At 47.7% G+C, this 26,028-nt stretch overlaps 1 protein-coding gene across 1 annotated transcript in view; it reads right to left on the reverse strand.

The window, feature by feature from the left end:
• Positions 1 to 1,033: 1,033 nt before the first annotated feature.
• The window catches only part of vps13d (vacuolar protein sorting 13 homolog D), a 62,648-nt gene continuing 37,653 nt past the window's right edge, over positions 1,034 to 26,028 (reverse strand). Inside the window, 31 exon segments of the mRNA XM_069688014.1 lie at positions 1,034 to 1,477; positions 1,602 to 1,842; positions 1,928 to 2,059; positions 3,615 to 3,810; positions 4,607 to 4,739; positions 7,672 to 7,839; positions 9,058 to 9,192; positions 9,343 to 9,491; positions 10,220 to 10,316; positions 10,485 to 10,634; positions 11,620 to 11,769; positions 11,866 to 11,961; positions 12,065 to 12,235; positions 12,322 to 12,430; positions 12,512 to 12,669; positions 14,284 to 14,386; positions 14,470 to 14,705; positions 14,965 to 15,088; positions 15,264 to 15,439; positions 15,870 to 16,000; positions 16,397 to 16,539; positions 16,636 to 16,762; positions 16,912 to 17,103; positions 19,285 to 19,535; positions 19,986 to 20,202; positions 20,772 to 20,922; positions 21,895 to 21,942; positions 22,029 to 22,164; positions 22,256 to 22,408; positions 23,390 to 23,492; positions 25,684 to 25,755. Coding sequence (XP_069544115.1) covers positions 1,346 to 1,477; positions 1,602 to 1,842; positions 1,928 to 2,059; positions 3,615 to 3,810; positions 4,607 to 4,739; positions 7,672 to 7,839; positions 9,058 to 9,192; positions 9,343 to 9,491; positions 10,220 to 10,316; positions 10,485 to 10,634; positions 11,620 to 11,769; positions 11,866 to 11,961; positions 12,065 to 12,235; positions 12,322 to 12,430; positions 12,512 to 12,669; positions 14,284 to 14,386; positions 14,470 to 14,705; positions 14,965 to 15,088; positions 15,264 to 15,439; positions 15,870 to 16,000; positions 16,397 to 16,539; positions 16,636 to 16,762; positions 16,912 to 17,103; positions 19,285 to 19,535; positions 19,986 to 20,202; positions 20,772 to 20,922; positions 21,895 to 21,942; positions 22,029 to 22,164; positions 22,256 to 22,408; positions 23,390 to 23,492; positions 25,684 to 25,755 — 4,580 coding nt within the window. The 3' untranslated portion in view covers positions 1,034 to 1,345.

A 26,028-nucleotide genomic window follows, 5' to 3' on the forward strand; every position in this document is an offset into this window, starting at 1 on the left:
TGACAGTGTTCCTGTGTTAGTGACAGTGTTCCTGTGTTGGTGACAGTGTTCCTGTGTTGGTGACAGTGTTCCCGTGTTGGTGACAGTGTTCCTGTGTTGGTGACAGTGTTCCCGTGTTGGTGACAGGGTTCCTGTGTTGGTGACAGGGTTCCCGTGTTGGCGACATTGTTGGTAACAGTGTTCCAGTGTTGGTGACAGTGTTCCTGTTTTGGCGACAGTGTTCCTGTGTTGGTGACAGTGTTCCTGTGCTTGTGACAGTGTTCCCATTTTGGTGACATCGTTAGTGACTGTCCCTGTGTTGGTGACAGTGTTCCCGATTTGGTGACAGTGTTCCTGTTTTAGTGACAGTTTTCCTGTGTTGGTGACAGTGTTCCTGTGTTGGTGACAGTGTTGGTGACAGTGTTCCTGTTTTAGTGACAGTGTTCCTGTGTTGGTGACAGTGTTCCTGTTTTAGTGACAGTGTTCCTGTGTTGGTGACAGTGTTGGTGACAGTGTTCCCGTTTTAGTGACAGTGTTCCTGTGTTGGTGACAGTGTTCCTGTTTTAGTGACAGTGTTCCTGTGTTGGTGACAGTGTTCCTGTGACAGTGTTCCTTGTTGTGACAGTGTTCCTGTTTTAGTGACAGTGTTCCTGTGTTGGTGACAGTGTTCCTGTTTTAGTGACAGTGTTCCTGTGTTGGTGACAGTGTTCCTGTTTTAGTGACAGTGTTCCTGTGTTAGTGACAGTGTTCCTGTGTTGGTGACAGTGTTTGACAGTGTTGTTGGTGACAGTGTTCCTGTTTTAGTGACAGTGTTCCTGTGTTGGTGACAGTGTTCCTGTTTTAGTGACAGTGTTCCTGTGTTGGTGACAGTGTTCCTGTTTTAGTGACAGTGTTCCTGTGTTGGTGACAGTGTTCCTGTTTTAGTGACAGTGTTCCTGTGTTGATGACAGTGTTCCTGTTTTAGTGACAGTGTTCCTGTGTTGGTGACAGTGTTCCTGTTTTAGTGACAGTGTTCCTGTGTTGGTGACAGTGTTCCTGTTTTAGTGACAGTGTTCCAGTGTGTCCTCCCCTCTGATCGTCTCTGCTCCACAAAATAAACATTAAAGGCAGTTTTCCCACATCATCTCCTCATTAATAATTCATACACTATGTACACTGATCTATTGGTCTGTAGCTCTATTTACATTCTGTCTATTCACAAACATACAGAGGAGTTAGAGTCACATGAGGTCACGTGACCTCAGAGGTCGTGACCTAGTCTCTCCACTACAGTCTCACCGCCTTGCATCTGTTGGACATGTATGTACTTCTTCAAACATCAGGCCGTGTGTGTGTAGACACGTCAGAGCGTCTCCGTGGAGATGGATCAGGACTCCAGCAGGAGACAGTCCTCGTTCTCGCTGACAGGAAGCATCAGCTGCTGCTCGTAGTAAAGACTCTTAGCGTAGTTGATCTCCTGAGAGATCTTTATGGCCAGAATCTCCGTCTTCACATGGACCTGAGGACAGGGGGACATCAGAGACATCAGAAACATCATGGACATCAGGGACACCAGAGACATCAGATACATCAGGGACACCAGAGACACCAGAGTAAGTTCCTGTAAACCAATGAAAACTCACCATGGGTTTCTGGTGGGAGGGGCCAGGGATGGCCAAACCGCTGCTGGTGTTCTCAGCCTTCTTGGTGAGCTGCACATACACTTTCCCATGATCCTTAGAGACCAGACAGTGGTAGAGGTCATCGTACTTGACCTCCAGGAAGATGGCCTCTCGGTCCACGTAGTCTCCCGGCTTCAGGAAGTAGACCACTTTGGAGGAGATGAGGACGCAGTAGCTGTCGATGGTCTCCACGGCGATGAAGCTGGAAACAGACAGTCAGCCCTGAGAGTGATAGAGCTGCAGGTAACCAGGTAACCAGGACACACAATGAACTGAGAGACACTCACAACTCAGAGTGGATGTTGTCGGTGAGGTGGAACAGCTGCTCCTGACCATCAGCCTGCGTGGACGAATACCGAGGTAGCAAACCCTGAGGACCCTTACAGCAACGAGGCTTCCTGACCCGCTGCACACTGAGCCTGGACACACACACACACACACACACACACACACACACACACACACACACACACACACACACACACACACACACACACACACACACACACACACACACACACACATACATCATGTCACCAACACTGTCACACATATACACTCACACTGCTCCAAAAAATAAAGGGAACACTTAAACAACATCCTAGATCTCAATGAATGAAATCTTCCAGTTCAAATCTTGATTCATCACATAGTGGAATGTGTTGAGAACAAAATAACATCAGAATGATCAATGGAAATCAGAATCATTATTCATGGAGGTCTGGATTCAGAATCATACTCCAAATAAAAGTGGAGAAATCAGATCACAGGCTGATCCAACTTCTGTGGAGAGTCCTGAAGACAAGTCCAAATGAGTCTCAGTAGTGTGTGTGTCCTCCACGTGCCTGTATCACTCCCTACAACGCCTGGGCATGCTCCTGATGAGACCACGGATGTTCTCCTGAGGGATCTCCTCCCAGACCCGGATCAAAGCATCGGTCCACTCCCGGACAGTCTGCGGTGGACGTGGCGTCGGCGGACGGAACGAGACGCGATGTCCCGGATGTGCTGGACTGGATTCAGGTCTGGGGAACGGGCGGGCCGGTCCGTAACATCGACGCCTTCATCGTGCAGGAACTGCTGACACACTCCAGCCACATGAGGCCGAGCATTGTCCTGCATCAGAAGAACCCGGGACCCGCTGCACCAGCAGATGGTCTTCAACGGGTCTGAGGATCTCATCCCGGGACCTAATGGCAGTCAGGGTACTTCTGGCTAGCACACGGAGGGCTGCGCTGCCCTCCGAAGAAACGCCTCCCCAGACCGTCGCTGACCCGCCGCCGAACCGGTCCCGCTGGAGGATGTTGCAGGCAGCAGAACGTTCTCCACGGCGTCTCCAGACTCCGTCACGTCTGTCACATGTGCTCAGTGTGAACCTGCTCTCATCCGTGAAGACCGCAGGGCGCCGACGGAGAAGCTGCCGATCTCGGTGTTCTCCGGTAAAGTCCGGTCTCCCCGCACGGTGTCGGGCTGTGAGCACAGACCCCACTTGTGGACGTCAGGCCCTCGTACCGTCCTCATGGAGTCTGTTTCTGACAGTTTGAGCAGAAACATGCACATTAGTGGCCTGCTGGAGGTCATTTTGTAGGGCTCTGGCAGCGCTCCTCCTGCTCCTCCTTGCACAAAGGAGCAGATAGCGGTCCCGCTGCCGGGATGTTGTCCTCCTACGGCCCCCTCCACGTCTCCTGGTGGACCGGCCCGTCTCCCGGTATGTCCTCCTGTCTTGATAATTGCCTCATTTCCACCTGTTTGTTCCATTTGTACAACAGCAGGTGAAACTGATCCTCAATCAGTGTTGATCCAAACTGGACAGCTTGATTTCACCGAAGTGGGATTGATTGGAGTTACATTGAGTTGTTTAAGTGGTCCCTTTATTTTTTGCAGCAGTGTATATATATATGTATATATATATATATATATACAGTGTATAGGTTATATATATGTATATAGCAGGTCACGCTAGATGGAGCCCACCTGTGGTTACTAAGACTCGCCATGTCCCGGACCGTCTGGGCCGTCTCCGAGGCGAAGTCCAGAGCTCCGGCCACCGGTTTGGTTACCGTGCCAACCAGCCCTTTCCCGAGGCCTGAGAAGAAGCCGCTGACTCCGCCCTCGGTCTTCACCCCCTCCACCGTGGAGGTGATGATGCTCGTCATGCCCCCGATGATACCTGAGGAGGGAAGAAGGGGGGTCAGTGAGGTGTCCGGTAATCCACCGACCAAAGGTTAATCCAGTTGGGTTGGGAGCTGTCACAGTAGAGGATTATGGGATGGATGATCATGGACTGCACTTTAATCTATACCGACTGATGGCTGCTCATGTCCATTGAATCAGCCTGACCAGAGGGGGCGGAGCTAAACATATAGTTTCATTTGATTACATAAACACTTTAGGTCACACAGAACATGTGATATAAAACTAATCATGTTGGCAGAGATCCTGCAGACATAGGAAGTGAAGGTGTTAGGAGTGTAGATAGGAAGTGAAGGTGTTAGGAGTGTAGACAGGAAGTGAAGGTGTTAGGAGTGTAGACAGGAAGTGAAGGTGTTAGGAGTGTAGACAGGAAGTGAAGGTGTTAGGAGTGCAGACAGGAGGTGAAGGTGTTAGGAGTGTAGACAGGAAGTGAAGGTGTTAGGAGTGTACACAGGAAGTGAAGGAGGGCAGACAGGAAGTTAAAGTGTTAGGAGTGCGGAGAGGAAGTGGAGGTGTTAGGAGTGCAAACAGGAAGTGAAGGTGTTAGGAGTGCAGACAGGAAGTGAGGGTGTTAGGAGTGCACACAGGAAGTGAAGGAGGGCAGACAGGAAGTTAAAGTGTTAGGAGTGCGGAGAGGAAGTGGAGGTGTTAGGAGTGCAGACAGGAAGTGGAAGTGTTAGGAGTGCGGACAGGAAGTGAAGGTGTTAGGAGTGCAGACAGGAAGTGGGGGTGTTAGGAGTGCAGACAGGAAGTGAAGTGTGTCTGTGTGGTACCATGAGCTAGTCCGTGGATCCCAGCCACCAGATGTTCCCCGCTGGTGGCGCCATGGTAACGGATGTATTCTCTCTCACTCTGGTGACGGTTGTCCATTGTCTTCCCCAAACCGTCCGACAGAGTGCCTGCAAACTGACGGAGGAGCGCACAACGTTACACAACGTTACACAACGTTAACACGTTACACATTACAGAACGTTAACACGTTACACAACGTTAACACGTTACACAATGTTAACACGTTACACAACGTTACACAACGTTAACACGTTACACATTGTTAACACGTTACACAACATTACACGTTACACAACGTTAACACGTTACACAACGTTACACAACGTTACACAACGTTAACACGTTACACAATGTTAACACGTTACACAACGTTAACACGTTACACAACGTTACACAACGTCAACACGTTGCACAACGTTAACACGTTACACAACGTTACACAACGTCAACACGTTACACAACGTTAACACGTTACACAACGTTACACAATGTAACACGTTAACACGTTACACAACGTTACACAATGTTACACAGCGTTACACGTTAACACGTTACACAACATTACACAACGTTAACACGTTACACAACGTTACACAACCTTAACACGTTACACAACATTACACAACGTTAACACATTACACAACGTTAACACATTACACAACATTACACAATGCCAACACGTTACACAACGTCAACACAAGGTTAACACGTTACACAACGTTAACACGTTACACAACGTTACACACCGTTACACAACGTAACACAACGTTAACACGTTACACAATGTTACACGTTACACAACGTTACAACACGTTACTCAACGTTAACACGTTACACAACGTTACACAACCTTAACACGTTACACAACATTACACAACGTTAACACGTTACACAACGTTAACACGTTACACAACGTTAACACGTTACACAACATTACACAACGCCAACACGTTACACAACGTTAGCACAAGGTTAACACGTTACACAACGTTAACACGTTACACAACGTTACACACCGTTATACAACGTAACACAACGTTACACGTTACACAACGTTAACACGTTACACAACGTTAACACGTTACACAACCTTAACACGTTACACAACATTACACAACGTTAACACGTTAACACAACCTTAACACGTTACACAACATTACACAACGTTAACACGTTACACAACGTTAACACGTTAACACAACCTTAACACGTTACACAACGCTAACACGTTACACAACGTAACACGTTACCCAACGTTAACACGTTACACAACGTTACACGTTAACACGTTACACAACGTTAACAAGTTACACAACGTTACGCAACATTAACACGTTACACAACGTTACACAACGTTACACAACGTTAACGTTACACAACGTTACACGTTACACAACGTTAACACGTTACACAACGTTACACAACCTTAACACGTTACACAACGTTAACGCGTTACACAACGTTAACACGTTACACATTACACGTTAACACGTTACACAACCTTAACACGTTACACAACATTACACAACGTTAACACGTTACACAACGTTAACATGTTACACAACATTACACAACGCCAACACGTTACACAACATTACACAACGTTAACACGTTACAAAACATCACACATTAACACAACGTTAACACGTTACAAAACATTACACGTTAACACAACGTTAACACGTTACACATTACACAAGGTTAACACGTTACACAACGTTAACACAACGTTAACACGTTACAAAACATCACACATTAACACGTTACAAAACATTACACGTTAACAAAACGTTAACACGTTACACAACATTACACAACGTTAACACAGGGTTAACACGTTACACAACGTTAACACAACGTTAACACGTTACAAAACATCACACATTAACACGTTAACACGTTACACAAAAGTACACAACGTTAACACAACCTCAACACGTTACACAACATTACACAACATTACACAACGTTAACACGTTACAAAACATCACATTAACACGTTACAAAACATTACACGTTAACACAACGTTAGCACAATGTTAGCACAACGTGAACACGTTACACAACATTACACAACGTTAACACAACATTACACAACGTTAACACGTTACACAACATTACACAATGTTAACACAACGTTAACACGTTACAAAACATTAACACAACGCTAACACGTTACATAACATTACACAACGGTAACACAACGCTAACACGTTAACACAATGTTACCGTCAACACAACGTTACCACGTTACACAATATTAACATGTTAACACAACGTTAATAGAACGTCAACACAATGTTAACAAAACGTTAACACTTTATACAAGGTTACACAACATTACACATTACACAACGTTACACAACGTTATACAACGTTAACACAACGTTACAGAACGTTAACACGTTTCACAACGTTAAGCAATGTTAACACGTTAAACAACGTTACACAACGGTACACAATGTTAACACAACGTTAACACAACGTTAACACAACATTACACGTTACACAACGTTAACACAACGTTAACACAACATTACACAACGTTACACAATGTTAACAAAACGTTAACACAACGTTAACACAAATTTAACAATACGTTAACACAACGTTACCGCTAACACGTTAACACTTTACACAAGGTTACACAACATTACACGTTACACAACATTACACAACGTTATACAACGTTACAGAACGTTAACACGTTACACAACGTTGAGCAATGTTAACACGTTAAACAACGTTACACAACGCTACACAACGTTAACACAACGTTAACATGTTACACAATGTTAGGCAATGTTAACACTTTACACAAATGGACACTAACAGGAACACCTATACTATTTAACACAATGTAAAACAGCAGATATAAACACAATCTGTGACAGCAGTGTGAGCACAATGTATCAGAGGAAAACTACACAGTATACACAACAAGTGAGCACACACACACACACACACACACACACACACACACACACACACACACACACACACACACACACACACACACACACACGTACAGACACACACAGCATACCTTGGCAGCAGAGTTGGACACCCCGTGGGTCACGTTGCGTATGAGCCCACCCACGTTGCCGTACTTGATGAGCTCGGACACGCCCTCTGTGACGTCATTCAGGAGGCCCATAGGGTTCCCCAGGAAGTCCACAGAGCCCAGGATCTGAGCCGCCTGGCTCATGAGCTCCTGGAAACAGGAAACAGGAAGCAGCAGACTGGTCACATGACCTAGCTCTCGGTGAGACATCAGCTGCTGGAGATTATTGATCTTCGCTAATGAAACATTTACAGAGTGAACAATACTGTGGGTATTTGATTTAAATCAGAGCACTCTGACTCTGCCCACATGACTCATTACCAGTGAGTAGATATGAGTAGCAGCTGTTTAACCTTGTTACACCAACTTCCCAAATGCAGACAGCACTGGCTGTCTACAGGAGGACGGAGGAGGTCTACAGGAGGGGGGAGGAAATCTACAGGAGGAAGGAGGAGGTCTACAGGAGGGGGGGGGAGTCTACAGGAGGAAGGATGAGGTCTACAGGAGGGGGAGGTCTACAGTAGGAGGGAGGAAGTCTACAGGAGGGGGGAGGATATCTACAGGAGGAGGGAGGAAGTCTACAGGAGGGGGAGGAGGACTACAGGAGGGGGGAGGAAGTCTACAGGAAGAGGTCTACAGGAGGAGGGAGGAGGTCTACAGGAGGGGGGAGGAAGTCTACAGGAGGAGGGAGGAGGTCTACAGGAGGAGGGAGAAGGTCTACAGGAGGGGGGAGGAAATCTACAGGAGGAAGGAGGAGGTCTACAGGAGGGGGAGTCTACAGGAGGAAGGATGAGGTCTACAGGAGGGGGAGGAGGTCTACAGTAGGAGGGAGGAGGTCTACAGGAGGGGGGAGGATATCTACAGGAGGAGGGAGGAAGTCTACAGGAGGGGGGAGGAGGACTACAGGAGGGGGGAGGAAGTCTACAGGAAGAGGTCTACAGGAGGAGGGAGGAGGTCTACAGGAGGGGGGAGGAGGTCTACAGGAGGGGGAGGAGGTCTACAGGAGGGGGGAGGAAGTCTACAGGAGGAGGGAGGAAGTCTACAGGAGGGGGGAGGAGGTCTACAGGAGGGGAGAGGAGGTCTACAGGAAGGGGGAGGAGGTCTACAGGAGGGGGGAGGAAGTCTACAAGAGGAAGGAGGAAGTCTACAGGAGGAGGGAGGAAGTCTACAGGAGGAGGGAGGAAGTCTACAGAAGGAGGGAGGAGGTACAGGAGCACCATGTTTTTTAAGTTCTATTAACCTGCAGCTGTTTAACAGAAGATATGAGTGAGGTCGTTCACTCATGTTCCTTCCTCCAGTGTCACACTTTAACAGGACATGTAGTCCTTGACGGCACGGACGTCCCTGTGGACAGACGGACGGCCGTACCTCTCTGAAGTGCTTGAGGACGTCGTTGAGGATGATGTCCTGGCTCTCGTAGGGATGGACGCGGGTGAACGGGTACATGTTGATGACGGCGTCCTCAAAGCGAACCAGAGGAAAACCCAGCGTCCCTTTCAGAGCCTGAGGAGACGGACAGGAGGGGACAGAGACATCATGTGGGGACAGGAAGCAGTAACACCGTCCTGACTCATCACACACACACAATTTGTGATCCTGTCTACCTGTGTGTGAGGTGAGGTGTGGCGCCCCCTGCAGGCTGAGTTAGTTTACCTTGAGATCAGGAGGCAGCTTGTGGGAGGTGAAGACGCTGAGTTTGACCTGTGGCAGGCTGATCTTCAGGTTCTCAAAGTAGTAACGTTTAGGAGGTCCTCCAGCCTCAGGGGGGCGCTCATGGACACTCTCATCCAGCTTCTCCAGCTCTGAGTCACACACACACACAAGTCATATTTAATATTCAACATTTAACAAGTCATACTTAATATTCGACATTTAATATTTAACGTCATATTTAATATTCAATATTTAACATGTCATATTTAATATTCAACATTTAATATTTAACATGTCATATTTAATATTCGACATTCAATATTTAACATGTCATATTTAATATTTGACATTTAATATTTAACGTCATATTTAATATTCAATATTTAACATGGCATATTTAATATTCGACATTTAATATTTAACATGTCATTTAATATTTGACATGTCATATTTAATATTCAACATTCAATATTTAACATGTCATATTTAATATTCAACATTTAATATTTAACATGTCATACTCAATATTCGACATTCAATATTTAACATGTCATATTTAATATTTGACATTTAATATTTAACGTCATATTTAATATTCAATATTTAACATGGCATATTTAATATTAGACATTTAATATTTAACACGTCATATTTAATATTTAACATTAAATATTTAACATTAAATATTTCATATTCAACATTTCATATTTCACATGCAATATTTAACATTTAATATTTAGTCTGCTCGTAGAACCACACACACACACACACACACACACACACACACACACACACACACACACACACACACACACACACACACACACACACACACATTAACAGTGATGTCACACATTAACAGTGATGTCACACCCACCAGCTTCCGTCTGTCCGTATCCGAAGAAGCTGAGCAGCTTCAGCAGCAGCTTCTCCTCAATGATGACGGTGAAGCGCTGAGCTGTTACCATGAGGTGCTGGAACATATCATCATCTTCATCAATATTATAATTATTATCATCATCATTTTCATAAATAGAATCATCATCATCATTATTATAATTATCATCATCATCTTCAATAAAATAATTATTACCATCATCATCTTTATTATCATCATCATCATCATCATCATCATCACTCACCTTGAACAGGTCGGTGAGCATGAGGCTGCTGGGAACTTTGACTGAGTTCACCTGGAGGGCGGGGCCACTGTCACTAACACTGCTGTCACTGGAGGGCGGAGTCACACAGAGCACCACAGGCTGGGTGGTCCCCAGCAGCTGGTTGTCCACCTGAAACCACAACAGGACACAGTGAGGGGACACAGAGGACAGACAGGAGGACTGAGATCACCATCACCTGGACTGGCCCTTCATGTCCCATCATTACCTGGACTGTCCCTTCATGTCCCATCATCACCTGCAGTGTCCCTTCATGTCCCATCATCACCTGGACTGTCCCTTCATGTCCAATCATCACCTGGACTGTCCCTTCATGTCCCACCATCACCTGGACTGTCCCTTCATGTCCCACCGTCACTTGGACTGTCCCTTCATGTCCCACCATCACCTGGACTGTCCCTTGATGTCCCACCATCACCTGGACTGTCCATTGATGTCCCACCATCACCTGGACTGTACCATCATGTCCCACCATCACCTGGACTGTCCCTTCATGTCCCAACATCACCTGGACTGTCCTTTCATGTCCCACCATCACCTGGACTGTCCCTTCATGTCCCATCTTCTCCCTTCATGTCCCACCATCAACTGGACTGTCCCATCATGTCCCTTCATGTCCCACCATCACCTGGACTGTCCCTTGATGTCCCACCATCACCTGGACTGTCCTTTCATGTCCCACCATGTCCCACCATCACCTGGACTGTCCCTTCATGTCCCAACATCACCTGGACTGTCCTTTCATGTCCCACCATCACCTGGACTGTCCCTTCATGTCCCATCTTCTCCCTTCATGTCCCACCATCAACTGGACTGTCCCATCATGTCCCTTCATGTCCCACCATCACCTGGACTGTCCCTTGATGTCCCATCACCACCTGGACTGTCCTTTCATGTCCCACCATGTCCCACCATCACCTGGACTGTCCCTTCATGTCCCAACATCACCTGGACTGTCCCTTCATGTCCCATCATGTCCCACCATCACCTGGACTGTCCCTTCATGTCCCACCATCACCTGGACTGTCCCTTCATGTCCCAACATCACCTGGACTGTCCCTTCATGTCCCATCATGTCCCACCATCACCTGCTCACCTGGATGTTTTGGATGCTGAGCTCCAACACCTGGTTAGCAGCCGTGTGGGTGAAGTGGACATCGATGCCAGACAAGGTGGTGAAGACGAGCTCCTCAGGACACTTATTGACCAGAGACACACCCAGACCCTCCTCCAGGTTCACCAGCACCTGGACAGGGACACACAGAGGACATGAGAGGACAGAAACATTTTACTGGACTCTATAGAATGTCCCCATGAATGTGAGACAGACGGCTCCATTTACCTCCAGCTCCTGCTCAGCGTCCGTCTTCTTCACGTCCTCTTTGCTGCGGTCCATCTCTGTGCTGCGAACCGTCCTCCTCTGGTTGAAGTCACTGATCTGGAAACAGGGACAAGACAGAGAGATGTCACAGAGAGGACACATCGGGGACACGTCATGTTCAACATGTCTCTACTGTCCTTGTCAGGTGTCTTTGTCTCACCTGCAGGACTCGTGTGGGTCCGTCTGGCAGCACCTGGACCGACAGGACTCCAGAACCAGGTCTCATCTTCTGGTTGATGAACTGCTGCTCTGGTCCGGGCTCCATCAGTCCAGAATCTGGACCCAGGACCACCTCTGCTCCATCATACAGGCCCGAGACACCGCCCTTCACCTGCAGACGGACAGGAGAATGAAGACTCAGGACGGTCTGGCACATCCAGGACTCAGAGTTCCCAGAAATGAGACTGGTTCTGGTACCTGAACCACCAGCCGGGGGAGACCGCAGGTCAGCATGCCGCTGCTGAAGTACCACGTCTGGGTGGTGCTGCGGCGCGAGTCGGGTCTCCTCAGCATCAGAGGCTCAAAGCTGGAGGACAGACGGGAACAGAGACACCTGTTAGACCCGGTCCACCACAAAGACATCTGTCAGACCCGGTCCGCTACACACCTGTTGTCACTGACAGCTGCCAGACCCGCGATGTCCAGAACCAGGGACGACTCCAGGGGGCGGGGCTGAGCCGGCTTGTTCTGAGGTGGAGACGAGCCTTCGTGACAGAGCATACCGGACCCGGTCATCCTCCACAGCTGGGAGCGCTTCCCTGGCTCCTACACACACCACAGACACACAACACACAGTTACACAACACAGTTACACAACACACAACACAGTTACACAACACACCAGACACACAACACAGTTACACAACACCACAACACAGTTACACAACACAGTTACACAACACACCACAGACACACAACAGTTACACAAAACACCACAGACACACAACACAGCTACACACCACAGACACACAACACACCACAGACACACAACAGTTACACAAAACACCACAGACACACAACAGTTACACATCACAACACAGTTACACAACACAACACAGACACACAACACAGTTACACAACACACCACAGACACACCACACACACACACAACACAACAGACACAACAGTTACACAGCACAACAGACACACCACACAGTTACACAACACACAACACAACAGACACACAACAGTTACACAACACACCACAGACACACAACACAGTTACACAACAGACACACCACACAGTTACACAACACACAACACAGACACACCACACAGTTACACAACACACAACAGACACACAACACAGTTACACAACACAACAGACACAACAGTTACACAACACACCACAGACACACAACACGGTTACACAACACAGTTACACAACAGACACACCACACAGTTACACAACACACCACAGACACACAACAGTTACACAACACAACAGACACACAACACAACACAGACACACAACAGTTACACAACACACCACAGACACACAACATGGTTACACAACACACCACAGACCCACAACAGTTACACAACACAGACCCACAACAGTTACACAACACAACAGACACACCACACACTTACACAACACAGACACACAAAAGATACACAACACAACACAGACACAACAGTTACACATCACACCACAGACACACAACACAGTTACACAACACAACACACCACACAGTTACACAACACAACACAGTTACACAACAGACACACAATACAGTTACACAACACAACACAGACACACAACACAACGCAGACACACCACAGTTACACAACACAGTAAACAGACACCACACAGTTACACAACACAACACAGACACAACACAGTTACAAAACAGACACACAACAGTTACACAACACAACAGACACACAATACAGTTACACAACACAACACAGACACACAACACAGACACACCACAGTTACACAACAGACACACAATACAGTTACACAACACAACACAACACAGACACACCACAGTTACACAACACAGACACACAACAGTTACACAACAGACACACCACACAGTTACACAACACAACACAGACACAACAGTTACACAACACAGACACAACAGTTACACAACACAACAGACACACCACACAGTTACACACCACACAGAAGCCCAGTTACGCAACAAGAAGATTGCTGCACGGTGACTATCTGCCGCCCTCTGGTGGACAGAGTGGTATTATAGTGAATCAGCTCTGAAAGATTTTTATTGAACTGATCTATGAAACATTATTTTTTACTCTCTGAATGATTTATAACTTTTACAGCAGCAGCCTTTGTAGCACTCAGATGAATGTGTGCAGTGAGTTTTATTATTGTGTATATTCAGTGTATCAGAATGGAACCAGAACCTTCTTCTTCAGGATGACCCTCTGAGTCTTGGTGTCCACATCCAGAACCAGTTCAGCGCAGCTCACCGCCTGTTTCTTCCCGACCGGTCTCCTGCCAGCGTTCCTGCAGAGACACAGTGATTCTGTTAACCGTCGGACCTCTGACCCGGTTCTGGTGTAAGCTGTTGGTTCTGCCGGGGTCCGTACAGGGAGAAGGTGTGTGTGGCTGCGATGTAGATGAAGTTCTCGTAGTACAGCTTGTTGTACTCTCTGAAGAAGTTCATGTCGGCGGTGACCTCGGATGACCCCGCCCCCTTCACGGTGAGGGTGAGGTAGGGGGGCAGCGTGGGCTCGTCACAGGCGTAGTCCAGAACCGAGCTCGCCTTCACCTCCGTGTGCAGCCGCATGTCAGCAACACCGTGCTGCCAGAACTGGAGCGGAACCTGGAGACCCAAAAGTAAAGGCTGTCAGAACCACTCTGCTCTACTGGTTCTGTTCTACTGGTTCTGTTTTACTGGTTCTGTTCTACTGGTTCTGTCCTCATGTCTCCTCCTTCATCTTTTGTTTACACTCCATCAGACAGCTGACAGATAAAACATCCTCTCTGTCCAATAACAGCACTGCATCAGAGGGTTGGGTGGGAGTGGGCGGGGCTTGACCTGTAGATCAGGAAGTGATCAGGTCACATGTCCGTGTTCTGACCTCAGAGATGTTGTTGATGCGGAACGGAGGAGGCAGCTGGTCGGTGTCGGAGAAGGTGATCTGATAGGTGGCTCCCTTCAGGGCAATCTCCGTCCTCAGGAAGAAACATGTCCCCAGAGTGTCCCTGTCCACAGACACGCCCAATCAGAACCTCCCAAATACAACACAGGACTGTCAGCAGTCAATAAACACAAAGAGGACGCGGTGCGGAGACGGGTCAGCTGTGGATACATGGAGGATGCACAGGGAGCAAAGGGACAGACAGTGTGTGTAGGTGGTGGATAGTGTCCGTCCCGCACCTCATGTTGACGTGGAAGGATTTGGGCTTGTTGACCTCGAAGCCTCCGGACCAGGTGCAGTTGGACGTGTCCATGAGACGGACACACAGCAGTTGGTCGTAGTCGTTCCTCGGCCAGTGGAAGACGACGCTGGAGCCTGGCAGGGTGGAGATGTACCCCTCAGGGTTGGACGTCCCCTGGAGACAGGGGGGGAGACGGGAGGGAGACAGGGGGGTAGACAGGAACTCATGACTGACTGCTGGAGGGGGCGGAGCCTTAGAGGACGACTTCTCAAACTAAAGTGTCTCCGTGTTACTGAATCACCGACTGAGAGACAGAGAAAGTCAACATGGACAGAATGTCCTCTAACCAGGACCATTGCAGATGGAACTTCAGGGGGATGGAGGGGGACAGGGTGGGAAATACGGGTACAGGGGGGACGAGGAGGGAGAGGGAAGGACAGGGGGAGGAAAGTGGGGAGGGGGGACAAGAAACAAAGAACCACTCTTCATACTGATCTGTGATGTGATCTGTTTTAACCTCTGACTGACTCTGACCAGAGTGTGTCCTTCAGAGTGTGTCCTTCAGAGTGTGTCCTCCACAGTGTCCTAAATGGTTATTTCTCACCTTTCCTCGGGCAAACTCCCTCTGAGCGAACGCCAGCTTGCGGGTGGAGCGGTTGTCCAGCAGGTAGCGGGGGGCAAAGGTCACGATGTGAGTGTCCCTATAGCGTCCTTTCCCTTTACGCACACTGATACCTGAGAGGACAAAGCGGGGAACAATGAACGCCTGCGACAGGAGGTCAGGTGACCTGGTAACATCATCATCATCATCAGATCAGCTGATTTAATTTCTCTTCCTCTTTACGTTCAACTGAAAACACCTCAAAGCAGACCTGAACCTGAACCAGGACCTGGACCGGCACTGGGACCTGGACCTGGACCAGGACCTGGACCGGTACTGGGACCTGGACCTGGACCGAGAGCAGGATCTGGACCTGGATCTGGACCAGGACCTGGACCGGTACCAGGACCAGCACCTGGACCTGAACCGAGAGCAGGACCTGTACCTGGATCTAGATCTGGACAAGGACCTGGACCAGTACCGGGACCTGGACGGGACCAGGTCTGATCCACCTGAGCCCCCCCTCTCACCGATGTTGTAGATGAGGCCCGGTCGGTTCCCATGCTGGATCACCTTCACCGCTCGGACTCCGCTGCCTCCGTCCAGAGAGAAACCTTGACACCAGCCGGGGACTCCGTCAGGATGGATCCCCTTACCGATCCGCATCGTACACCTGGAACCAGGACAGGAGAATCAATGAAGGTCTCTGCTGAGAGGACGTCAGGACAGGAGACAGGACAACAGTGGAGGACACAGAGGACACACTCACATGGCCGGCTGCTCCTTGTCGGTGTAGCAGAACAGTAACGGACTGAGACTCCGGGCCAACTCGTGTTCCTCAAACTGACCTGCGGCATCAGACTTCCCGTTGTCCTGACGGAAGATCAGCGGCAGACCTGAGGACGGAGACGGGGACGGAGATGGTTAGAGAGGGGGACGGAGACGGGTACAGAGATGGTTAGAGAGGAACAGAGACGGGTACAGAGACAGTTAGAGAGGGGGATGGAGACAGGTTAGAGAGGGGGACAGAGACAGTCTTGTCTACCGGTCTTGTTGATGAGCCAGTAGGGGGCGGAGATGAGGATCTTCAGAGCTCCCTGAGCTCGGAGGACGATGCGGATGGTGAGACAGAGGAGACGTTTGTTGGTGTCGTACAGCCTCATGCGGACTACGTAGTTCTGAGTGCCGGGAGGAATCAGCAGCTCTTTACACACTGGGAAGCTCTCCAAGAGGACTCCTGAGGGACCAGGAGAACCAGGGACACAATTAATATCAGGGGAACCAGGGACTGTTAATATCAGGACAACCAGGGACACAATTAATATCAGGGGAACCAGGGACTGTTAATATCAGGAGAACCAGGGACACAGTTAATATCAGGAGAACCAGGGACACAATTAATATCAGGAGAACCAGGGACACAATTGATATCAGGGGAACCAGGGACTGTTAATATCAGGAGAACCAGGGACACAATTAATATCAGGAGAACCAGGGACACAATTAATATCAGGAGAACCAGGGACACAATTCAGGAGAACTGGAAAACAAGGAACAAAGTTAATACCAGTGAAGAACTGGGGATTCCTTCTGGAACCAGACCAGGAGGTTTGGTGGTCAGGCTTTAGCTCATGAGGCCCGGTCCGGCTCAGCCCGCAAGAGCAACATGGAGCAGCCCCCCTGTTGACCCACCACCCGCAGGGACAAGCCTCGGGGTCGGGTGCAATGCAGACTGGGCGAGCCAATCGCCGGCGGCATAGACCAGCTTTAGGGACGTGGAACGTCACCTTCTAGCGGGGAAACAGCCGGAGCTGGTGCGGGAGGTGGAGCAGAAGGTGGAGCAGTACCAGCTAGATATAGTTGGGCTCACCTTCACGCAGCACTGGTTCTGGAACCAAGCTCCTGGAGAACAGCTGGACTTCATCCTTTTCTGGAGTTTACTGGCCGAGAGGCGGCGGAGAATGAGGTCTGCCGTGTTGGCTGCAGGAAGGAAGACTCTGACTGGTGTTTGTGTTTATTCATCAAACAGCATTTCAGAGTATCCGGCCTTCTTGGAGTCAGTGGGAGGAGTCCTGGAAAGGGCGCCTCCTCCCAACTCCATAGTTCTCCTGGGAGACTTCAACGTTCATGTTGACTTCAAGGTGTTGTTTGTTGAATTGTTGGTTTCTCTGTTTAATCTTGTAAAGTTCCACTGTAAGGACTTTAATGTGTTAAGTGCCATGAAATAACTTGTGTTGTGATATGGCGCTATATAAATAAAATTGAATGTGGGCAATGACGGAGAAAGCTGGCAGGTGATTGGGAGGAACGACCTGCTGATCTGAACCCGAGTGCTGTTTCGTTATTGGACTTCTGTGCTGGTCACGGTTTGGACCAAACAAACACCATGTTGGAGCATAAGGCGGCTCATAAGTGTACCTGGTACCAGAACACCTTAGGCCGGAGATCGATGATCGACTTTGTAGTCGTATCATCGGATCTGCGGCCGTATGTCTTGGAGACTCGGGTGAAGAGAGGAGCAGAGCTGTCAGCTGATCACCACCTGGTGATGAGTTGGATCAGATGGTGGGGGACTCGGCTGGAAAGATCTGACAAGCCCAAACGTGTGGTGAGTGTAAACTGGGAACGTCTGGCTGAGGAACCTGTCCGGGAGGTCTTCAACTCTCACCTGCAGAAGAGCTTCTCACGCATCCCGAGGGAGGTTGGGGCCATGGGGTCCGAGTGGATCATGTTCAAAGCCTCTATTGTGGACGCGGCCGCTAAGAGTTGTGGTCAGAAGGTCATCGGTGCCAGTTGTGGCGGCAACCCGAGAACCCTGTGGTGGACGCCGGGGGGGAGGGGAGCCGTCAAGCTGAAGAAGGAGGCCTTTCGGGTCTGGATGGACTGCTGACTCGGACATCGTCGGTAAAACAGGCACTGTACCGGACCGCGTGGGTGAAGACGAGCTGAGCCGGAAGGAGAAGCTTTCCATTCACCGGTCATCACCGGTGGTTCTGGGTCGTCACCGGAAGAACGAGGTCTCGGCTACAAGCGGCTGAAATGAGTTTCCTCCGTAGGGCTCAGATCAGATTGGATCAGAAGCTCTGACATCAGGAGGGATCTCAGAGTGGAGACGCTACTCCTTCATGTTGAAAGGAGTCAGCTGAGGAGGTTCAGCATCTGATCAGAATCCTCCAGGGCGCCTCCTACTGACAGGAGACCAGAACACGTGAAGGGATTCTATCTCCCAGCTGGTCTGGGAACACCTCAGTAACCTCCAGGAGGAACTGGAAGATGTTGCGGGGGAGGGGACACTGTTAATACCAGGAGAACCAGGGACACCGTTAATACCAGGAGAACCAGGGACACCGTTAATACCAGGAACATGTTTACTGACAACAAGGCACATTTCCAGAACCGAACGCGGCCGGTGACTGACCCAGCTCCATGTTCTGCGAGGTGTCGGCGGCGTGCAGCACAGCTTCCTTCCCCGGCTTCAGCGCACCTCTGATGGAGGTCCCCTTGATGTAGAAGCTGAGGTCACAGGGCAGCAGGTTGGCCAGCACCATGGTGGGCAGCAAGTACACCGTGTGTCCCGGCTGACGGTAGATCTGCTTCGCACTGCCAGAAACCTGCCTCTTGGCGGGCTGCTGGTCCGGGTAGTTCTCCTTCTTGATGACCACACAGAACCTGGAGGTGAAGAGGAACCAGGTGAGTATTACCAGATGTACTGAGGACATAAATATATATATTTATGGGGAGGACATATATTATATATATAGATATATACTGTACCGTATGTATATATATATAATATATATATATATATATATATATATATATATATATATATATGTTGACTGTGTTTATTGGTTTGTTGTATATAATATATATAGATATTTAATGTACTGTATATATACTGTATGTACTGTGCATTTTATATTTTATATTTATATTTTTTTATTTTATTGCTTTTCTATTATATTATTCTATTCTATTATTATTATTTTATTCTATTGTTTCTATTATTGCTCCTGTATGTATGCTGCTGTGGTGAAAAAATTTCCCCTCGGGGATTAATAAAGTATATACCTACCTACCTACCTACCTAAAACACGACGTCCGATTGGCTGAACCTACCTGAAGTTACGCTTGACGCTGTCGTCAAAGTCGGCCGACTGACACTCCCTCTTGCTGCTGCTGATGGCTCCGGGCCGCTCCACGCTGGTCCAGTGGATCGGAACCTTACAGAAGAACAGGCCCAGACCTTTGGGCCGGGCCTGCAGCCGCCACGACGTCAGGTGGAGTGGGACGGCCAGAGCCCGGCCCGGCAGGATGGGAGGCAGCACCACCGGTTCTGTTGGCACAGAGACGCAGATGGTTTCATCCAAAATACACAAGGTCACATCTGACCGTCTCAAATAATAAAAAATAACATGAAGCAGAATATACAACATGAAATATGATAACTACGTCATCAAACAACACAAGGTCACGTGACCATCTTCAATAAAAACAAAAAGTCTAATAAAAAAAGATATAATATGATAACTACATGTCGTCAAATAAGACAAATACATATAAATTCAAATTAAATACCCTTAGACCAGACAGGGTAATAGTGGATAGACAAAATATAATAGAAACATTTGAAGGACATTTAAATACATTCATAAATTATATAAATTTGGATGATAATCCAATTTCATATAATTTTATACAGGTATTCTTTTTCCAATTTAAAAAATACAAATATTATATTACGATAATGTTATAAACTAAATTAGATTAAATTCAATTAAACAAAAGACATTAAAATAAAGACTTAAGGTCAAATATATAACATACAATAATGAAGAGAAATGAAGTGAACATGTATGACGTGGCGTTCACATGTCTAAAACAGAACACAGAGCAACGTCTTACTGTCGGGGGCCGAGGGGCTGTCCAGTCGGACCTCCATTGGAACATCCAGCCGGTTCTTCACCATGAGGGCGGAGCGGACCGTGATCACCTTCCTGGCGCTGCCCTCCATGGTGATGGAGAACACCACCCGGACCGGAGGCAGCGCAGAGAACTGAAGGACACAAACACAACACGGTTATTAGGTTATTAATGAAAAACGTATTTTATGAAACCTGGAGGAGGAAGCAGCACAGTCAAACAAGAACCAACACAGGATCTGAACCACGGGGCGGATCCAACCATCATCTATCAGTGATGTCATCATCCATCAGTGATGTCATCGTTGGTTTGTGAACGTTATGAATCCTCCAGTTCAGATTCTGTCCGTCACCATCTTTGCTAGTTCGGAGCGGTTTGGAGCAGGAAGTGACCATATTTGGACGAGCTGGGGGAGGAGCCAGCGGTGGATCTGACTGATCTGATTGGAAACCTGAGGATACTACGTCCTGCCCACCAATAGCTGTAACCTGACTGCACCACAGCCTGTCAATCAAACAGACACGCCCCCAAAAACAGGTCTTCTTGAATCTTCTTTTCTGATGAATGAGGGATTATTTTCAGATGGACCTCCAGAAAACTAATAAGAAGGAGTGACTTTAGCTAACAACACCGAGATAACTGATGGACACATTTTATTCACTTTGGATTTGATGAGAGAAGTTGAATGGGAGTCTATGGAGCCGGAGGCTTTTTGGAGCCGACCTCTAGTGGCACTCGCTGGTATTGCAGCTGAAGACACTTCTGCATCGGAACCATTTTACAGACCTGAAGCTACGAACTCTTTTGTAAACCGTTTGTGTTTTATATAGTTTTATAAACAGTCTGTGTGGATTAGGGATTTATTTATTTATTTATTACATCGTCAGTGAAGTTGAACAGTCAGTGGTGTCCTGGTGATGCAGTGATTCACCATCACTGTTCAAAGGTTTATAAAATATTAGTGGTTGACAGGTCGCAGTAACCCTCATAGTCTTAGAGGGGACAACCAGAGGGACAGAGTCTCAGAGGGGACAACCAGAGGGACAGCTAAGGACAGGTGTCCACATGTGTGGTGTCCTGCAGTAGATGTAGAAAGAAGACTCACGTAAACATGAGGGTGGATGATGTTGGTCCTGCTGATGGGGCTGCCGACCTGCCGACAGAACGGGACAGAAGACGTGAGACGTCAAAGACAACCTGAATGTCCCCGTCATGAGTGGAGGTCAGAGGCGTCCTCACCGTGTTGGATGAGTTGTTCCTGTCAGGAGCGGCGTAACGGAAAAACACGCCCACTTTGTCCACCGACACCGGCTTGACCTGCTCCCAGCCACAGACCCGGACCAGCAGCTGGTGCAGCTTCAGCTCATGTGTGTGTCTGAGGGCGACACCAAGGGACACGGACACATCATACATGATGAGGAAACAGAGTCATGGTTCAGAATCATGGACAAGAGTCAGAACGGTACCGGTGCCGGAGTTTCTCCCGGGCCTCAAACTCAAAGGGGATCTCCTCGCCGGGCAGGACCTCCCTCCACTGGACCACACTGTGGGTGTCATCAGCGCCGGGACCGTGGACCTCTGAGATGGAGTCTGCACTGCTGCTATGAGACAGCGCCACCCTGTGGGGAACGTGTGAAGACATCATTCTGACATCAGTCTCTAAACCACAAAGGGTCAAAACACGGCCCGAGGACCAGAACCGGCCAATGGACAGTCTGGATCCGTCGTGCAGCGTCTTCACAGGAGAACAAAGGAGAACTGATGTTTGTAAAATCTGATGTTTGTTGTGAACTGATGTTTGTGAAGTGATATTTGTGAACTGATGTTTGTTGTAAACTGGTATTTGTTGTAAACTGATGTTTGTTGTGAACTGACGTTTGTAAACTCATGTTTGTAGACTGATGTTTGTTGTAAACTGATGTTTGTTGTGAAGTGATGTTTGTAAGCTGATGTTTGTTGTAAACTGATGTTTGTTGTGAACTGATGTTTGTGAACTGATGTTTGTGAACTGATGTTTGTTGTAAACTGACATTTGTTGAGAAGTGATGTTTGTAAACTGATGTTTGTTGTGAACTGAAGGTTGTAAACTTATGTGTGTTGTAAACTGATGTTTGTTGTAAACTGATGTTTGTGAACTGATGTTGTTGTGAAGTGATGTTAGTAAACTGATGTTTGTTGTGAACTGATGTTTGTTGTAAACTGATGTTTGTAAACTGATGTTTGTAAACATGTTTGTTGTGAAGTGATGTTTGTAAACTGATGTTTGTTGTAAACTGATGTTTTTTGTGAACTGATGTTTGTAAACTGAAGTTTGTTGTGAAGTGACGTTTGTAAACTGATGTTTGTTGTGAACTGATGTTTGTGAAATGATGTTTGTTGTGAACTGACGTTTGTTGTGAACTGATGTTTGTAAACTGACGATTGTAAACTGACGTTTGTAAATTGATGTTTGTTGTGAACTGAACCGTCCCCGATGCTCCAATGGAGCCTTGGACTCTCCACAGCAGGTGGTGCTTCCTGATTCTGTTTTACATCTTACAGTCTGGACTACACATGTTCCTCCACACTGGACCGATGGAGGTGGGCATGGCTGCACCTACCTGGTGGGCGTCGTGGTCAGAGTGGCGAACCACATGGTGCATCCTGTGTGGTTACGGAGAGCGTACGGCACGAAGGGCTGCCTCCTCTTGGACAGCTTCACGTCTGCTGGGACAGGGACGAAGTCAGTCAGAGACAGGATGGGAGTTCTAACTGAGGAGTGATGTAAAGCAGCCAAAGCAAAGGTGCATTCACAATCCTTCATCGTCCTCTGAACAGGAGTGAACCTCAGTGATCAAAAACTGATGTGAGCAGACTGCTGTGATTCAAACAACCCTTCAACTGATGGACAAACTCAACCGACAGCAGGACCAGGACCAGGGCCAGGTGGACCAGGACCACGTCTGTATTACAGTAAAGTAGTGTAGTATAGTGTAGTAGTGTATTATAGTAGTATAGTGTAGTATAGTATAGTAGTATAAAGTAGTAGTTCAGTGTAGTAGTATAGCAGTGTAATAGTATAGTAGTGTAGTAGTAGTATAGTGTAGTATGGTAGTCTAGTAGTATAGAGTAGTAGTATAGAGTAGTATAGTACTGTAGTAGTATAGAGTAGTATAGTAGTGTTGTAGTATAGTGTAGTAGTATAGTGTAGTATAGTAGTCGAGCAGTATATAGTAGTAGTATATAGTAGTATAGTGTAGTAGAAGAGTGTAGTATAGTAGTGTAGTAGTATAGAGTAGTAGTATAGTGTAGTAGAAGAGTGTAGTATAGTAGTCTAGTAGTATAGTGTAGTATAGTAGTGTGCAATCATACATCAGTCTGCTTCATTATCACAACAGTCTACGATCATCATTGGAGAACACAATAAAGTTTAACTGAAATCAGCTGCAGGCCATGCAGTGAACAAACACACTAAACATGCTGCTCAGGAGAAGGAGACAGAAGGATGAGGAGGAGGAGGAACAGGTATATTGACAACAGAGACAATGAGGTGGAGGACAAAGACAGTTGAGAGGATATAATAATAATTAAAACTGGAAGCAGTGATGTACGGGCCCTCACACTCCCACGGGCCGACTCCCCGAAGTGCGGTGCGCGAGGGGCCGCGCATCCCCGCTTAAAGTTGCTATTTTTGTCTCGTTTCCTGTCTCCAGCAGGGGACGCTGGCGAGCCGTTTAGCCATGCCCACTCGCAAAACACATCAGATGCATCGTCTCACCACGCCGGATGTATGTGACACGTTTCGTGAGGTTTCAAGCATCCTTTGACCTTAAACATCAACTTCCTGTGTCACGGCGAGACATCCAACGTTGCCGCATCGTCACGGCGACGCCCATTGACAAAGTCGAACGAATGTCTCAATATATCATCAACTACATGTTTAGGTTATTGTGACCCGACTTTAGGTTCATGGGATCAACCAGCTTGACGTAGAATGTGAAAGTATGAAAAGTGTCATTTCCAGTGGCCAACAGGGGGCGCTATGACTATGAGTGAATATTACCCCACAGGGGTCTTCAGGACGGGGCTGTTATCATACCTGTGATGTTTGGAGAAGGTCGGTCCATGTACATAAGATTTAAAGCAACACGTAGTTTCATGGCGAGACGCTCTTGATGGCCGCCTCTCACGGGCACACACATCAATGAAAACGAATTATTTTGATAACTTTTAATCCCAAACATGTTTTCTATCCATAGAACCTAAATTCAAGTCGGTCGGACAAAATCCCTCGGAGGAGTTCGACAAAGTACGTGTCAAAATCGGCCAAAATAGCGACTATATTCAAAATGGTGGACTTCCTGTCGAGTTGATGTAACGGTGCAATGTAACTTTTTTGTGAGTCTCGGTGTGATACACGTGTCCACCGGATTTCATGAATTTAGGTAAATGTGGTCGCCGGGGCATCTCTTTAGGGGGCGCTCTCGAGCCATTCGCGACTTCAATAGAATACGAAATTTTTCGCCGGGAGACATATGTGTATCCACTTTCATGAGTTTTTGAATATGATAAAGCCTCTGGAAAGGAAAATCACTTTACGTAAGGAGAAGAAAGAGAAGAACATTTTTACGAAATACAATAGGGCTTTCGCACCGATGCTCGGGCCCTAATAACAACTGTGTTAAAGAGACATCTGAGGTCCATTTATGAACGTTATTTAGTTGTTTATCAGTTCTGTTTCTTCTCTCCTCAGTGAAGCTCCATTAACTACACTGTCTGTCCCCCACCGGGACTCTGACGTCCCTCCTACACTGTCTGAGGACGTGATGTCCTCCCTACCGTCCCCGGGGACGGATGATGGCTGGATGAGAGCGAGGACACAGCGTGGGTCTGGACTGAGGACTTAGGACGGTACCTGAGGACAGACTGTGCTGCTCGAGGCAGGTCAGGCTGGCTGAGCTTCTAGTTCTAAGGTGAGACAGAGGACCTGGCAGCAGAGACAGTTACAGGACAGACACAAGAGGTCAGAGGTCATCATCCTCACATACACTTCACTTCATGCTGCATTCAAGTCATCTGAAAACAAACACTTCACACACTCAGTCCTCTCCTCAGGGACCAGGACCTGGACCGGGACCAGGACCTGGACCTGGACCAGGACTTGGACCAGGACCAGGACCAGGACCGGGTCTGATCTCAGTCTTGCAGTGATGGTGTGTCAGGTGTTCATCAGGTGTTCAGGGTTCTACAGACGGTTCTG

Source organism: Brachyistius frenatus, unplaced genomic scaffold (assembly GCF_029030835.1).
Source record: "Brachyistius frenatus isolate BFR_SWC_R1_liver_20210118 unplaced genomic scaffold, ASM2903083v1 Contig_514, whole genome shotgun sequence".
NCBI lineage: Eukaryota > Metazoa > Chordata > Actinopteri > Embiotocidae > Brachyistius > Brachyistius frenatus.